The 15,903-nt window shown below is 42.8% G+C and overlaps 1 protein-coding gene across 3 annotated transcripts in view; it reads left to right on the top strand.

Annotated features, from left to right (window-relative positions):
- Positions 1–13,206, top strand: part of TMEM51 (transmembrane protein 51) — a 188,676-nt gene extending 175,470 nt beyond the window's left edge. For all 3 annotated transcript variants that reach the window (XM_078642791.1, XM_078642792.1, XM_078642793.1), the window contains one exon: positions 10,822–13,206. In XM_078642791.1, coding sequence (XP_078498917.1) covers positions 10,822–11,230 — 409 coding nt within the window. In that variant the 3' untranslated portion in view covers positions 11,231–13,206. The remainder of the gene's footprint in view (positions 1–10,821) is intronic.
- The last annotated feature ends 2,697 nt before the right edge of the window (positions 13,207–15,903 follow it).

The following is a 15,903-nucleotide window of genomic DNA, read 5'->3' as shown; positions in this document are numbered from 1 at the left end:
GTGGATCTCTAGAACCACATCAACCTGATTTAGAATCTTTTTTTTTTTCTGGCCATTTTTAGTTTTTACCTCTGTTTCATTGTAGTTGCCAGGTCGTCCGCTGTGGTGCCTCAAGATTTTTCTCTTCCCCCTGTGGGTTTCTTTGTTTTATTAAGCTCTTTGTCTTTGATTTTTTTTTTAAATGTAAAAATCATGTCAGAGGATGGTGATGAAGTAAAAAATGTGCCCCCCCTGGAAACATTTCTGCGGACGCCCATGCACATGGGCGTCTGCAGGAGGGGGCAAGGAGGGGCGCTTGCCCCCCCCACTCTGGGGTGACCCTCCTTGCCCCCCCTGCAGATGCCCATGAAAACCGTGACTTCAAGACGGGGTTCTCACTCTCTTTCCTCTCCTTTCTTTTATTTGCTTCCCTGTGAAATGGATCCAATAAAGAAAGACGCTTTTGTTGGAAATGTCATATTTTTCTGAAATTTTAGTTTCAAAGTGCAGCATTGGGAATAAAAGGCTAAAAATATGAAAAATAGATAAACAACTAAATAAAGTAAGACAGAGTGGTAGCAAAGTGGCCAAACTGATTTTATTCACACTCAAACACATTAGCTCCACTTTTACAGAGTTTGCCAGTGAAGCGCTATTTTTGTTTTCTTGTATTTGTTTTCCCTGAACTTGGAACTAGTGCACCAATCCTGGAGGTACTGCAATGTGTGGATTGGAAAATAAAATGTGTGCTGCGGCTCTGCATCCAGGGATGTGGTCTTTTTACCATACTGCTTACGTTTTGTAAGGATATAAGCAATGGCCATTGAAATGGGTCCATTCAGGGCCCTGTAGTCATGTCTTAACTTTTCAGGCAAAAGCACTCACTGATTTCTGAATAGTGAGTGCAAGAGCCTTAAGGGAACCATGTTGTTCCTGCTTACATTTCCCATGGTTTGCTAAATTTTGCATTCCCTATAAGTGTTTGATTTTTCCAGGATGTTACTTTTTTTTTTGTAGGCCGCATATTGCTCTTGTCTAGTGCGTAATTCAAATTGAGCCGCATCCAGGTGTTTATAGCGGGCAACAATTGGGTTGTAGTTGAAGACAGTGGGAGTTTTTCTCAGTGGGGCAGTACGGTGTTCAGTGGGGAAGAGGATGTGGCACTATGGTCAGAGCTGCTGAATTTGGAACTGGGAACCAGGTTCAGCCTTAATAACCAGTCCACCAGACCACTCTCCTGCGAGAGCACAATCACATGCTAGACCTTAGAAGGCTTTGCAACACCTTAGAAGTCCTGGTGTCTTCGCACCAGCAGGTATAACTAGTGTAGGTTAACCTTCAAGGCTTGTCCACCACTATCCATACTGAAGTTCACCTCCAGTCTTGCGGGAAGGCCTATGAAGCAACACACCCTAGAACAACAGTCACTGAGGTCACAGGACCCTTGAGAAGGGCCAGCTCTAGGGCGGTGCAACCAGTGTGACCGCACCGGGTGCTGACTTTAGGTGGAGGCATCATGTTTGCAAGTATATTATGGTTTTAAAAATGCTTGCTGCCTCCTTCCTGGCCTCCAGCAATTTTCGGCAACAATAAAAATGTCATGATGACTCTGGTGATTAATGTTCTTCCTAGAGAGAGATCAAAATTTTGTCTAGTGGAAGTTTTGACTCATGGAAAGGTAGCTCAGAGGGTTAATGTACCAGCTGCTAAGAACATGCGCCATGCAGATCACAAAGTGCACATAATGTAAATAGGTCAGTGGGCTACTGCTTTTGTCAGAGAGATCCTTTTCTTACTTGCAGTCTTTGATTATCCTAATGTTCCAAAAAGTGTTCTTTTGGACAGAAATCAATTCTGATTATTAAGGAGAACCCCCAACCATGGTATTATGTTTTAAATTCTGGGTATTGTGTTTCTCCAGACCAATCACTATAAAACTATACGGGCTACTAGTATGGTTGTCATGTGACTCCTACACCTTGTAGTCCTTAGTCTTATGTTACATTTTCTATATAGTGATTTACACACATATTGATTGGCTCTGTGTAATGTGTGTGATGTAAAGTGTTCTGACACCCTACAATGGTATGAGTGGCGCTGTAAATCAAATTAAAGGCAACAGAGAGTGGTTATTGAAACTTGGGGGGAGGGGGGGGCACAGTTAAAGGATGGTAATGAGGGAATCCATGGCAGAGGTGGTCATTGGGGGGCACTAACAAACATTAATGCACAGGACACCACCAGTGCTATGGCTGGCCCTGACCTTGAGGCCAGTCTGTCTCACCCATAGGTACCTCCATTGGCCTTGTTTCAGCAGTAGTACCAGGGATTGGCAATGCACGATTTGCACACACACCAAACTAAGTTCGCAAACTTATTCACCCGGCTTCATTCACAAGCACTTTTAACATGTGCTGCCTGCTGTGGGGCCACTGGAAATAATTATGCAGCAAAGGATGACAACATTATGCTGTAGTGTTGACTAAATTATGCATAAAAAAAGGCTGCAGCGTAATTCAGTATATTTTCAGATATTTTATTATTTTGACGTGTGTACACATGCTAACAGTCTCTGGAAAGATTTTGCCTTTTTAGTACAAGTGTAACATACAAACGCAGCAGTGAGAAAGGTGACCAGTCAACCTTTACAATAGGCCATCCACTCCAACACTAGTCACATTTTATATTAACTTTTGATATGTTTGAGCTACAAACAATTTATTAGTTAAATTGGTCAGATCATGCAGCTGATTTTGCATTATGAGGCAAATATGGCAGAGCCATAATTTTAGAGGAAACATTTGCAAACTAGGATATTTTGCCATTCATGTTTGAACTGCTGTTGTGGAAAAAGGGAGTAGTGCTGATGACAAACTCCATGGCTCGGAGACAAATGGCTTGTGTTTCCACATTTTATCGTATTTGGTACATTCTGTGATTAGAAGCATATCCCACTTCGTGAATATATTTTAATGTCAATAACTCATTATAACCTTAAATAATCATGTGTATCCATTGGTTGATTAAACTGGACAGTGAAATGCCAAACAAATACTAAAAATTGGGATTTCTGCGCATTCTGGCCACACCTCTGGCTCCACCCACAGATCCAATCCTTGAGTTATTCCCGCCCTTTGATTCTCCGCCTACTGTTCCCCTTCATTTTTCCCCCACTTCGACCACTGTGTAAGACTCAGCATACCTGGACCTGTGATGTGCCGACGCTGCAGGCGTCGCATGTGCCACACATTTACGGTGCCGGGCTTCCGCATAAGGGAGCTGGCCATTATTGTATCCCTAAACGTGGGCACGTTGTCAGTTTGACATTGACTCTAAATTTCTTTTAAAAAATAGAGCTAACATTTGGACCCATGCCATGTTTGGACCTATAAATTTTATTTTGTATAAATAATTGAAAGTATGTAAAACTTAGCAATGCCCGGGGAATTCTAGTAAAGGGAGCACCCATTGGCGAATCACTAGCGTGTGTGATTGATGCATTATTTATTACTAACTTTGACGTTGTGCTTTAACTTTGGATAAAAGTTATCATGAATTCTAGCTCCAAGAAGCCAATATTGGTAAATATGTGTGCTAAAAAATAATCCCTAACATACACTGTGCATACAGTATATTTAATCTGGTGCTTTAATCATAGGCTGTTTTAAACTATTCTGATAAAAATCGAATCGTGCCACAGACAGCCTTGATTGGTGTTGGATAGAGGACCCAGAAGTCTGCACACCGAGCAGACAGAGATAAAGTACCTTGTCAGAAAGTTTAGCGTTTTCCCTACAGGTGGTGTTTGTTGGCCTGTGGCAGGGTCAGTCACATGTCCTGGATTCCTGGCATTTAATTGAGTCTATCCCAGTTCTGCTCCCCAGTGTTTCTTGTGCCCCACCTGGCACACATCATGTCGGAGGATGGTGATGACGTTAACATTTTGCCCCCCTGGAAAAATGTCTACGGATGCCCATGGCTCGACCCCATCTTTTCCGCCAGTAACCACGTCACCTTCAGCCACTCCACCGAACTCCACTGGACCGGCCACCACTGCATCCACTTCTCTTTCAAGAAACACGTTGCTCACAACTACCCGCAACGAATTCCCCACGCACCTGGAACAAGGTCACCAAAGACCAGCTAATCACCACCTTTGCTCGAGACTCACCAACCGACCACACCAACACAGACGCAGCCACCTACAACCTCAGACAATGGCTTGACGACTGCGCCAACACTCTTGCCCGATCAAGAAACTCTCAAACAGACGCACCAACAGAAGGGCCAGCTGGTCCACTACCGACCTCCAGGCATCCAAGCAGACCTGCCGAGGACTTGAGAAGAAATGGCGCCACGAACAGACACCGGACAAACACGCTGCCCTCAAGAACGCCAGCCGCAAGCACCACCAACTCATTCGAACCGCCAAAAGGACCTCTTTCAAGGAACGCATCGACAACCATGCACACAACAGCAAAGAGCTCTTCAACATCCCAATCGGGATTTTGCAGCAACCACAGCACCAAAACCACCCTCATCACCGCCACTGACGACATCAGGACCCTGATGAACGAAGGCGAAACCGTGGCCCTCATCCTCCTGGACCTTTCGGCTGCCTTTGACACCGTCTGCCACCACACCCTACACACACGCCTCCATGATGCGGGGAAACGCGACACAGCCCTGGACTGGATCACCTCCTTCTTCACTGGCAGAACCCAGAGAATCTGCCTCCCCCCCACATTCCGATCCAAAGCCATCAAGATCTGTGGCGTACCCCAAGGATCATCCCTCAGCCCTACCCTCTTTAACATCTACATGGCACCGCTCGCCAACATCGTCCGATCACACAACCTCAACATCGTCTCATACGCCGACGACACAGCTGATCCTCTCCCTCACCAAGGACACCACAACCGCTAAAACCAACCTCCACGAAGGAATGAAGGCCGTCGCCGAATGGATGAAGAGCAGTCGCCTGAAACTGAACTCAGACAAGACGGAGTTCCTCATCCTCGGCTCCACCCCATCCACCTGGGATGACTACTGGTGGCTGACCATGCTGGCGGCAGCACCAACACCCACCGACCACGCACGCAACCTGGGGTTCATCCTAGACTCATCACTCTCAATGACCCAGCAAGTCAACGGCGTCTCCTCCTCCTGCTTCATCACCCTCAACATGCTTCACACGGTCTACAGTTGGATCCCCACCGGAACCAGAAGGTCGGTCACCCAGGCCCTCCCCTCTACGTGGGAACCACAGCCAAACTCCAGAAAAGACTTCAACGCATACAGCACGCCTCCGCACGTCTCATCCTCGACATCCCCTACCACAGCCACATCACTGCCCACCTGAGAGACCTGAACTGGCTCCCCATCAACATGAGGATCACCTTCAAGTTCCTCACCCATGCTCACAAAGCACTCCACAACGCCGGACCAGCATACCTCAACAAACGACTCTCCTTCTACGCCCAAACCGCCAGCTTCGCTCCACCGACCACACCCTCGCCACCGTCCCATGCATCCACCGAACGACCACTGGTGGCAGATCATTCTCCCACCTCACCGCCAAGACCTGGAACACCCTCCCCATCTACCTGCGACAAACCCAGGACCTGCTGACCTTCAGAAGACTTCTCAAGACCTGGCTGTTCGAGCAGTAGCAGCTATCTCTCCGCCGCCCCTTTAGCGCCTTGAGACCTTCACGGGTGAGTAGTGTGCTCTACAAATGCACTGATTGATTGATTGACTAAATGCCCATATAAATTAAAGTTTAAGATAAAGTGTTTCAAAATTATAGATTTCCGTAACATACAGATTTTACCTAGTGCCATGTATGTCGATTCGCCAAAATACCAGGGGTAGCGGAAGTGACATCACATGCCCTTTGACCCCAGTGACATCACCAGAGTAACATAATATTGCCTTTAATGTCTTCCGGGTAGTGATGCCAGGTGACTTTTGATCCTGCTGATGTCACAGGAAATATATCACTAAAGGTATACATTCTATAACTAGTGCAACATTAATAAAATGGATATACAATTCATACATTTATCATACCATCCAATGTCTTTTCCATTACTATTGTTTTGATATTTCCCATAATATCTCCCTCCTATTCTCTCAGTTTTCCTTTAGGCAAGGTATTTGGTGGGTACCAGCGAGCAAGATTGCACCAAAGATCTGCAGGCTAACAATGCAGGCTCATACAGTGCCATTTACAAATGTCATTCATAATGAATTTTCCCATATCAGTATGTCACTAACCCGTTTTTCCAGAAACAGGACTAGCCAATCTCTACTTCACGGTGGGTGTGTGCAGAGGATGGCCAAGGGCTGTCCAAACCGCGCACGCGTCAAATTCCTCAGCACCGCGGGGGAATTCCGGCCGCAGCAAAGCGGTTATTTCTCTAAAGCCCTTGAGTGTGCGTTTAGATTTCAAAAACCATATATATTCTTGCATAACACAATTAGAAAGATAAACTAAAAGCTCTCACAACTAACTTTTTATAAATGTTGGCATTCCCCTCCTTAGAGACGTATGTAAGAGGGGCTATAGTCATAGACAATGGACATGTGCAGAGTTCACACACAGAGAAGAAAGGCTATGTATGCAACATACTGCGCCATCTGTACTGATACAGTGATCCCTTGATGCATAACACTTTGTAAGTCTTAAGTGGGTCATCAGTGAAGGATGTCACAATAGATCTCAAAACCCCAGCCAACATCATCAAATATTTTCGAAAGCCTGTGTTGCTGGCCGTTGTTAGAGAACTATGCAGAAAATGCAGAACTGGTCAAAGAGAACAGTTTGTTCTCTACACTGCATGGTCCCCTTAAGAAAAGAGGATGGTGGAGTCCTGAGGTGATGAGTACATAGTAAATGAGGCCTGCTTCAGAAATCAATGAGGCGAAACCAGACATTCCTCCATTAAAAGAACAATGCAGCTGCACTTTACTACACCAACACCTGTAATAGACTCCATTTGTTTCTCGGTGCACTCAAATAGACATTCGAACCATATTAGTAAATAATTAGAAGAGCTGTCTTACAGGTATTCCTCTCAGGTGTTGCAACCCTATATAAACCTCGCTATTATTAGCTAATAAAAAAAGCTTGGTTAAGCAAAAACTGTGTGAGGGGGGTAAGCAAAGGTGACGATTAATGTTTCTGTATCCTGCCCTTATGCCACATTTTTATTTCAGAGATAAAAATATTTACACAACACACAACTGCTAGAAAGTGAGTATGATTTTAAAAAATAATGTGTTTCCGTTTTTATGTATCACTGGGCATTTCACACAAAATGTAAAGAACCTTACAGTGATAATACACAACATTTCAAAAACACCGTCTTATTTTCTATCGGAGAGTGAAGGGGCTGGCACTTCTGAGGACTGGCAGAAGACAAGCAGCGCGGTCTTGGGGAAAATCAGTTTTAACTGTGAATATTGCAACAATGTTAGACCCTTGTGAGTATAGAGCTCACTGAAATTCAAAGCCATCTTAAAGTTAGGGGCTCGCCCATAGCCTGTTATCAGGAAGTGTGTAGTGAGTTGACCTCAGTTTAAAACAATACCGGCTCCAAAGCAGCCTTAACATTTGCTAATTGCGCACATTTGCATTTCTTTAGGGAAGCAGTCACTCTGGCTAGAAGGCTCTTTTCTTTTCAGCCCTCTGCCCCTCTCTCCAGAATGCAGCACAGGAGTCTCCTTCCCGTCAGCTGGGGAATCACAATCGTGGTAATGAACTTTGGTCTTTTAGGGAGGCTAAAATTATGGACAAATGGCGTCTGTGAAGACTTCTATCACGGACAACGGACTTTAGGGATAATTTACGTACTGTCCGTGAAAATTACTGACGGTTGGTCACCCTAGGTACTAGTCATAACCAGATTGGATTATGGAATGTGCTGTACCTAGGTGCGAAGACAACCTCTGTCCATTGGTTGCATATTGTTCAAAATGCTGCTTCTAGGATGCTCTTTCATTTACCTAAATATGCTTAAGCTTCGCACTTGTTTCAGGAACTGCACTGGCTCTAGGTTTCCAAACATATTGAGGCTAATGCACTGTGTTCAGATGCGGATTGGCAATGCGGGCATTCGGGCATCGGCCGAAGGGCCGGTGTCTCAGTGCCCTCTGTGGGCCGTTTTTTTCTCCCCAGTCCACAGAGAGTGGACTGGGAAAGGGGAGAAAAAAACCTGCCCACAGAGGGCACGGAGACAGAGAAATGAAAGCAGTCTCGCTGTGGGACCCTACAGCAATCATCAGCTGTGGACTTTCCTTCACCCCTGCCCTGCCAAGCAATCATGCTGAGGGTGGGGTGGGGAGGGCTGATTGTTTGCAAGAATCGGCCTCCTGGGGGCCAGGTTTTGCTCAGACCTTTGACCCATTTTCACCTCGGGCCCCCTGGGGCCCATGCAGCCCAGAAACAGTGTTAGTCTTAACACCTCGCCTACAGCCCTTCACATTCAGGGCATAGTGGGCGAGGAAGAATGGGTCTCCCTGTGGGGGCCAGGTGATATTTGGAACTCCCACCATCTTCACCTCAGCCTCCCCCTGGCTACCGTGGATGACCCAGCAGCTGTGTTTTGTGCTCCCCTGCCAGGACATTGCCCTGAGGCCTGGAGGGATGGGGAGGGCTGATTAATTCACTAATTACAGGGGCCTTACCTCTGTTCATGTGCTCCTCAGCTGAAGGTCTGGGGAGGGCTAAGTAGGTGAGTAATAGCAGGGGCTTCGCTGCTATTCAGGTGATCCTGCGCTGGAGGGCTCGAATAATTTTGTGACAGAAAGGGGCCTTGCTGTTTTTTTTAGTTGCTCAGCATGTAGGCCATTGCCACCTTGGCCCTGTGTCCTGCAGAAGAACAGTATCCTCCTACTTTCATTCCTTGTCTGTGCAAATGGGGTTTGATTTTTTCTTATGCAACTAACAACCATTGACAAAGCCAATAGTCCTGGCTGCTTGTAGGTGTAATGTTACTTGTTTTACATATCTGGATGCAATGACCGAAGCACCGTAGTACCAGTCGGGAGCAGGGGCTCCCGACTGGTATTACGAAAGGGCACGCCCCTTGAATGTGGGCCACGCCCCTTAAATGTGAGTCATGCCCCTTAAATGTGAGTCATGCCCCTTAAATGTGGGCCACTTTTTTCGTCAGTGCCTGGGCCAAATTGTGATCCCAACCCAACCCTGACTGTTATATGTTTAAGGGCAAACTTGGCTCGGCGCTACTTAACATGCAGAAACTGGAAGTTCCTCACAAGCCTTCTCGGTCCTTTAGATCCTCGAATCAATCTGTGTTTACTGTACCAAGCTTTTGTCTGACCCATATGAAATGCGGTTCCTTTGCCTACCTACCTAGTTGCAAAGTTGTGGAATTTTCTGCCTGACGCTCTTAGAAACTGTAAGTCATTACTCACCTTTTGCAAAAAATCTGAAGACCGGGCTAGTCTAAGTCAGCGTTCTGGGACATCCTATCTGCCTTTACCCTGCGCCAGAAAACCCTTGGGGGTAATCGTGTGCACTATAAATCGCAAATTATTATTATGGCTTGTAAACCTTGTTTATGCATGCCTGTTTGCACGCACTGTCACATTAAACCTGACCTGTTGGCTTTGCCAGTGCTTGTTATGCTACAGTATGGTAAGAGAGACCATTCCTTCCATTGTGTTGCCCTATTTGAAGAAGCAGAATCCAGAGATCCTATTCACCCCAACTCTCGAGTGTTCGTCACCCAGAACCCAGTTCTTACTACCTTGACTCATATCTGAACAGCAGTGCCATTGTCATAGAAGTTTGCAGGCACCACTATCCCACAGACTTGTCGCTGTAGAAAACAGATGTTACTGTTACCCAATTCAGTAGTACTGCTTTACTGACCTCGGTATGCTGACTTTTGCCCGGTTGGGATTCGAACATTTGTTTTGGAAGTTGCTTACAGCTTCCTAAAGCGGAAGCATTAACACACCGATATTGGCTAAAATACTGCCAGTCAATTTCACGAGAGCCCTTTGCAAGTTGAGATACCATCGCATTCTCGCATGTTTATTTTTAAATTTCTACCCTTTAGCCTTGTCTCTGTTGTGCTGGCCTAAATTGCAACTGGGTTTAGGTATACTTCCGGGCATCTCTTTTCCATCTTTTCACTTACCTTTACTCTTATAGTAGGACAGATGTAAGGAAGGGGGGCATCCGATCACGTATACCTTAACTTGTACCACAAGCAGGTACGTCCAACTGGGGATGCTACCCCATGAAGAGCGATGCTTAAAGTGTATGTGTAAAATTCTTAATAAAATACTTTGAAATAAAAAAGAACCACTATTAAGGTACTGTGGTATTAACGGTGCTGCCGGCAGAGGGAGTTTGAAGATTGACAGTTGGGGCTGGACGAGGAGACAGACCACGTGCTGCAACCTAGGCTGAACACTTTAAATCACCTGAAAGTAGTGCCGCTGGTATAGCAATATGTGGTCCATATTTCAATTATAGCAGAATAGGTTGAATATCCAAAATGCTGCTTTATGTTGCAGGCCATTAACTTTCCACAGCTTACTTGAGGATCATGCAAGCTTGAATTAGATTTTTGCTGCACTCTTAAAATAGTGCATATTACAGCTTTAAATTTAGTTATACATCTGTCAAGGAAAATGTTCTAATGTATTATTTGATTTAATCCTTTACTGGAGTTTTTCAAACCACAAATTTGTATACGAGAATTCAGGTACTGTGCGTTCCAGCAATAAACGATTGTTTTGAAGGTGATTGTGAAAATTATATTTTATTTTTGGTAAATTGCTATTTTTCATATTGTTGTGCAGCCAGGAAGATGAACATGCTCTCCGATATGCAATTCCAAGCTATGAAGATGTTATGGGGCCTGAATTTTCCGCAAATGAAGAGACCCCCTTTGATAGAAATGCGAGGATCAGCATGTCTCTGCCTTCCTACGAGTCACTGAACGAGCTGGATGAAAACACACCAACGACAATAAGTCCAAAAGATGGATCTAGCAATGAGCACCAACAAGGCAAACTTAACTCCAGCAATGAAAAGGAGGTGAAACCATTGAAAGTCCGGAGAATAAAATCCGATAAACTCCATCTCAAGGACTTTAGATTAAACCAATCAAGTAAGGCTGATTTGGTCCAAACTATAGTGCCCTTGACGCCACCTCCAGGGTATGAGGGGAAAACCATAGAATATACACTAAGTGAACCAGCTACTTAAACAACAAGAAGTTTCCACACTTTGCTTGGGTTATTTTAGTTTTATTTTCAAAACTGATGAAATTATGAAATCTGCTTTGAAAGCGAACAACAGAATGCTATATTGGCTGTGCCCCACCAAACGAGGATTGCAAGCTTCCATGAGACAGCATAAACAACGGATTTTCTAATGAGGGTTGCAGATTCAATGTCTGAAGATTCAACTGCAGTCATAGATTTGTTGCATTTACTGTGCTTAGACTACGTTTTACCTTCTTTGTGTTTAGTGCAGAATTGAGTAATATAAAAGGGAATATAACTAGCCGAGGCATTACTTTTAGATGCAGGTTATGTTTGAACAAACGGTCTGACCTGGTCCAATTTTTCTTAGTTTGTTTGAATAGTTATGCTCTAGGGTGATGATCATTTTGTCCAGCTTTACTTTGCCAGTGCAAGTCCTCATTCTACCCTAGAATGTTACAAACACTATCGTGTATTTCAGGTTAAAATGCCAAACCTAGAGACTGGGTTTTTAAAGAGGCGTTTTAATATTCAATGCAGATCTAAGGAAAGTTTACGACTAAATCAGCTTGAAAACCACCATAGCCTGGCCATTCCCTACTCCACAGAAATCGGAAGTAGCAGCAAACGTTCTTTACCTGTTTCCCTTTTAGGATGCCTTATCATTAGAATAATGGAGTGCAAATAATATAGAGGATTGAACTTTAATAGGACATGCACAGAGGAGTCATGTATTCCAGTAAGTTGTAAATAAGAGTGGGATTCCATGAGCCAATGAAAGTGCAGTACGATTATGTTCCACTGCATAGGTTTACGCTATTTTTGATAATGCAATTTAAAATTCCTACTGCATTCGATATTTGCAAACTCACAATTGTTTTACCATTGTGCGCTTTAAAGTATCATGTCAACAGAACACATGGATACAGTTCTATTTATTTAATGCAATTCCAAATCTCATTATTAGTTTGGTGTGCGAGTGTAGTGGTATGGATATTTTTAAATCCTATTAGTGTTTGAATTTGTAAACCTAGTGTGCAATGAAAATTTTTGTGAAATTACAGAACTCATCTACTTTATTTTAGTAATTCATAATTCATTCCACAGATATTTTTGGAATTGGATTTTTACTGAGTATTGTGTTTCAAAAGTAGTCGCGCAAGTAGCTGTTGGAGAAAGTACAGTGTTGAAGCCAATAGTAAATTTACATAGTGCCTGTCTAATAACAGCATGGTTGTTTGCATAATATTTATATTTGCTCAAAATGGAGTTTGATTTACTTATGGTCCCCAGCACCGTCTTCTGTATAGAATTCAGCATGCAAACACATTATATCCAGAAAGAAAAAAACACTTAATAGAACACTGTTTATTAATATAGTGTTAAAAGGCAAGATTTCATCTGAAGTTCAAGCAAGTAAATAAGTGAAATTCAGTGCCACCTTAAACTTATTTAAATCACAAAATAGTATTTGCCATAAGACATTTCTAGCCATCTATGCATACTGCATCTCCACCCTCACTCCCTCACCTCCAACATTAATATTATTCTGATATTGTGCCACAGTTTGTTTAGGTATTTTAGTTGCATAATTTATTCTTATTTTAATATCAACAATTGTACAGGTACTCATAGGAAATATAAGCAGTAGCATTCAAGATTGTTTTTGAGAGAAATTGATAAAAGGAAGCCTAAGAGGATGTATCATCCTACAGCATTTGAGGGACAGTTCCTCTATTATCCCAATTCGCAGGACAGAGGTGGCATGCAGGGAACTATTAGTGATGCATGACAAGAGTAGGAATAATACGGTTGCAGACATACATGTCCAGGACAAGTTTTTGCTAGAACTGCATTGGAAACGTATGAGCTTTTTAGAACATTGAATAAATATCTGACTTAATGCTAACGAATCTATCTGAGGAATGTAATGTATAAATGTTTTTTTTCTTATATAATAAAAACGAATTCATTGTGGGATACTTCAGTTATTTCAAAACCCGCACAATATTGGAGAATATCCAGTTACTTGCTTCAACAGGTATTTGTGGATCTTTCAGTCATCTTATATATGATGAATAAAATAGCATATGCAGTGTATTAGAGTGGTGTGGGTAAATGAACATATTGCTAATGTAGAGGTTATGAGTGAGTGGATGATGTAAGCATGTAGAATTTGCAAATTGAAGAATTATAATATGAATATTTAATTAAAGCAAAATAACAATTGCACAGTTACACCATATATAACTTCTAATTTATTGACAACAACATTGCTCATTTGGGTTTAGGGTCAGAGTGTTTACATTTGTATTGTACAGGTACGTTTCTTGTATTGGGTGTACATTTGTAATCTAGGATGATTAACATTTAGTGTCTTTTAAATTCTAATGATATGGTTTAGAAACAAAAAAATAGCATTTCCTATACAGGATGTAATGCACACATGGTCTCTTTATGTGCATTTCAATATCCAGTATTAAGTAGTCTCTATTCTTTTTTTTGTGTGCTAATTTTCGTCATGAAAAGTGAGTTTTAATAAAGATTTGGAGGTTTTTATTATGTATCCTTTACAGCAAATTATATCAAAGCAACTAAACTTGTGTCTGTATCATGAATGTTTTACAATTGCTTACAGAACGTAGAAGACCTACTGCTAGCTAGTGTTACTACACAACATACAATATGCATTTACAAGGCTAGAGGGAGATGTTTAGGGTGCAAACTAGGGAGTTGTCAAGACCACTTAGTCGAATGAGAAACTCGGCACTTGCAACTGTTTGATCAGGATTTCGAAAAATCAGTCAATCATAAAGTACATTGTATGCTGCTATCCGGAAACCAGGTGCCATAAGGTACTTGTATGAGCTTCATCTTCATTTGAGGTGAGTGCTAACATCTAAACCACAATTTGTACTGGAACAACCTAGCAAAGATTGAAGAGCAGCAAAGGCCAAATGCAGAAGACAAACCGGACATGTCTGTCTTGGACCTTCTGAATTGCATTATGGACACATACATTGGACTAGAGCTCCAAACAAATATCAGTGGGGATGGGTGGATGAGAAGGAAGGGAATACTAGAGTAATGACACCTCCTCTGTTGGTTTCAAGAGCTTGCCTTAGCTTTGCAATAGGACTTTTGACTTGACATTCCCTGTGTTTTAATCATAATCCATCAACGGCGCTAGTCTGTGAGTTAAAAATAAAACAACCTGAAGGTCACATTGCCTCTGCACAGTTGTTAATCTCTCTGTAAGTAAACAATGATAGTTATACAACTACCCCAGCACTCCTCATAAATGTATCTCAATTTCCACCTTTATCCCATTATGAGCTTCCAAGCTTAGCATTGATGTTAAAATGAAGTTTAGTGATCATTGGCACAAAAAACTGCAATTGGTTTAGCGAAACGATTTTTGGATCAGTGGAGGACTTTTAAAGTGCATACTTTTGTCTTTTGCTTTTAAAATCAGCAAAGGGAATGACACAAACAGCTTCTCATATGATGGATACAGTATTTCCGTTGTGACAGAAGTCAATCAGTGCTCATATCTGCTTGCTCATCATGAAGCAACTGCTTAACTATGGGGTGCTGCAGGGCCCTTAACATAGCCCCACAATGCTGAACGTGCATAGCCTCCCTGGCTTCTCTGATTCAGTCCTACGGCTTTAGTGCCATCTAATATGCAGATGTGAAGCAGTTGATCTTTTGGATTGACAAAAACCCAACTGTTGGCCAGAACACTTTTAAATCCTGTCTCACAAGTGTAATAAACTGGACGAAACAGAATAACCCTCAAATCCTGGTTTTTTTTAACTGCACAAGATAACTGGGCAAATAACTGGTGGCCAGTGGTCTGCCCCCCCCTCCTTTTCAGCTATCTACAGTAGTTAGAAATTTGAGAGTGAAATTAACTACATTTTCTTTGCTCTTTTGCTTTCTCTCAAGAACTTTCTGGACCTTCTCGAAACTCACAAATCAGTGGTGTGAGCATCGATCACGGCGAGGTTGGATTATGCCAATACAGTATATCTTGGACTACTGGACGATTCGATCATTTACAGACAGTGCAGAAAGTGTCATTCCATTTAATCCTCAAATTACCTCACCGTGTATCAATAGGACATCATTTCTATAGCTCTGGTGCTGGCTCACTGAAGGCTTTACAACTCTGGTCCTAAATATTTGTCAGAACAATTCCTGCGCTAGATTCCATCTAGAACTTTGTGATCTTCTGATGCTCATTTGTTCCAGATTCCTAGGATCAGATGTTCCTGAAGGGGAGCTTGCTTCTTTTCTTTTATGGCAGCTAAGGCTTGGCACCATCTACCGTTGGCTTTTTGTACTACCTACAATGAGCTGCATTTTTGAAAGCTGCTACGAATCTGCCTGTCTTTTTCATGTTAACATGCCACACTGTGCCAGTTCCTTTATTCTGTCACTGCCAGGGTGCTCCCTTGAACAGCTGTTGTGCTTTGGAAATTGTTTCATTATTTTCTTCATTCAAAATATCAATAGCTGTTGAAGTACAGTAATAGATATCCTACACGGATTAAATGAGGTTCTACTTATTATGGTCCATTGGGGTCCCTTCCTTCTGTTCTTACTCGACCACTAAGAGGTAATTTGATATGAACAACACTGAGATACTATCCACAGGCTTTCCACCTG

This window comes from Lissotriton helveticus, chromosome 5_1 (genome assembly GCF_964261635.1).
Source record: "Lissotriton helveticus chromosome 5_1, aLisHel1.1, whole genome shotgun sequence".
In the NCBI taxonomy this organism is placed as follows: Eukaryota; Metazoa; Chordata; class Amphibia; order Caudata; family Salamandridae; genus Lissotriton; species Lissotriton helveticus.
The sequence above is the reverse complement of the archived record's forward strand: the minus strand, read 5'-3'. Positions and strand labels throughout refer to the sequence as shown.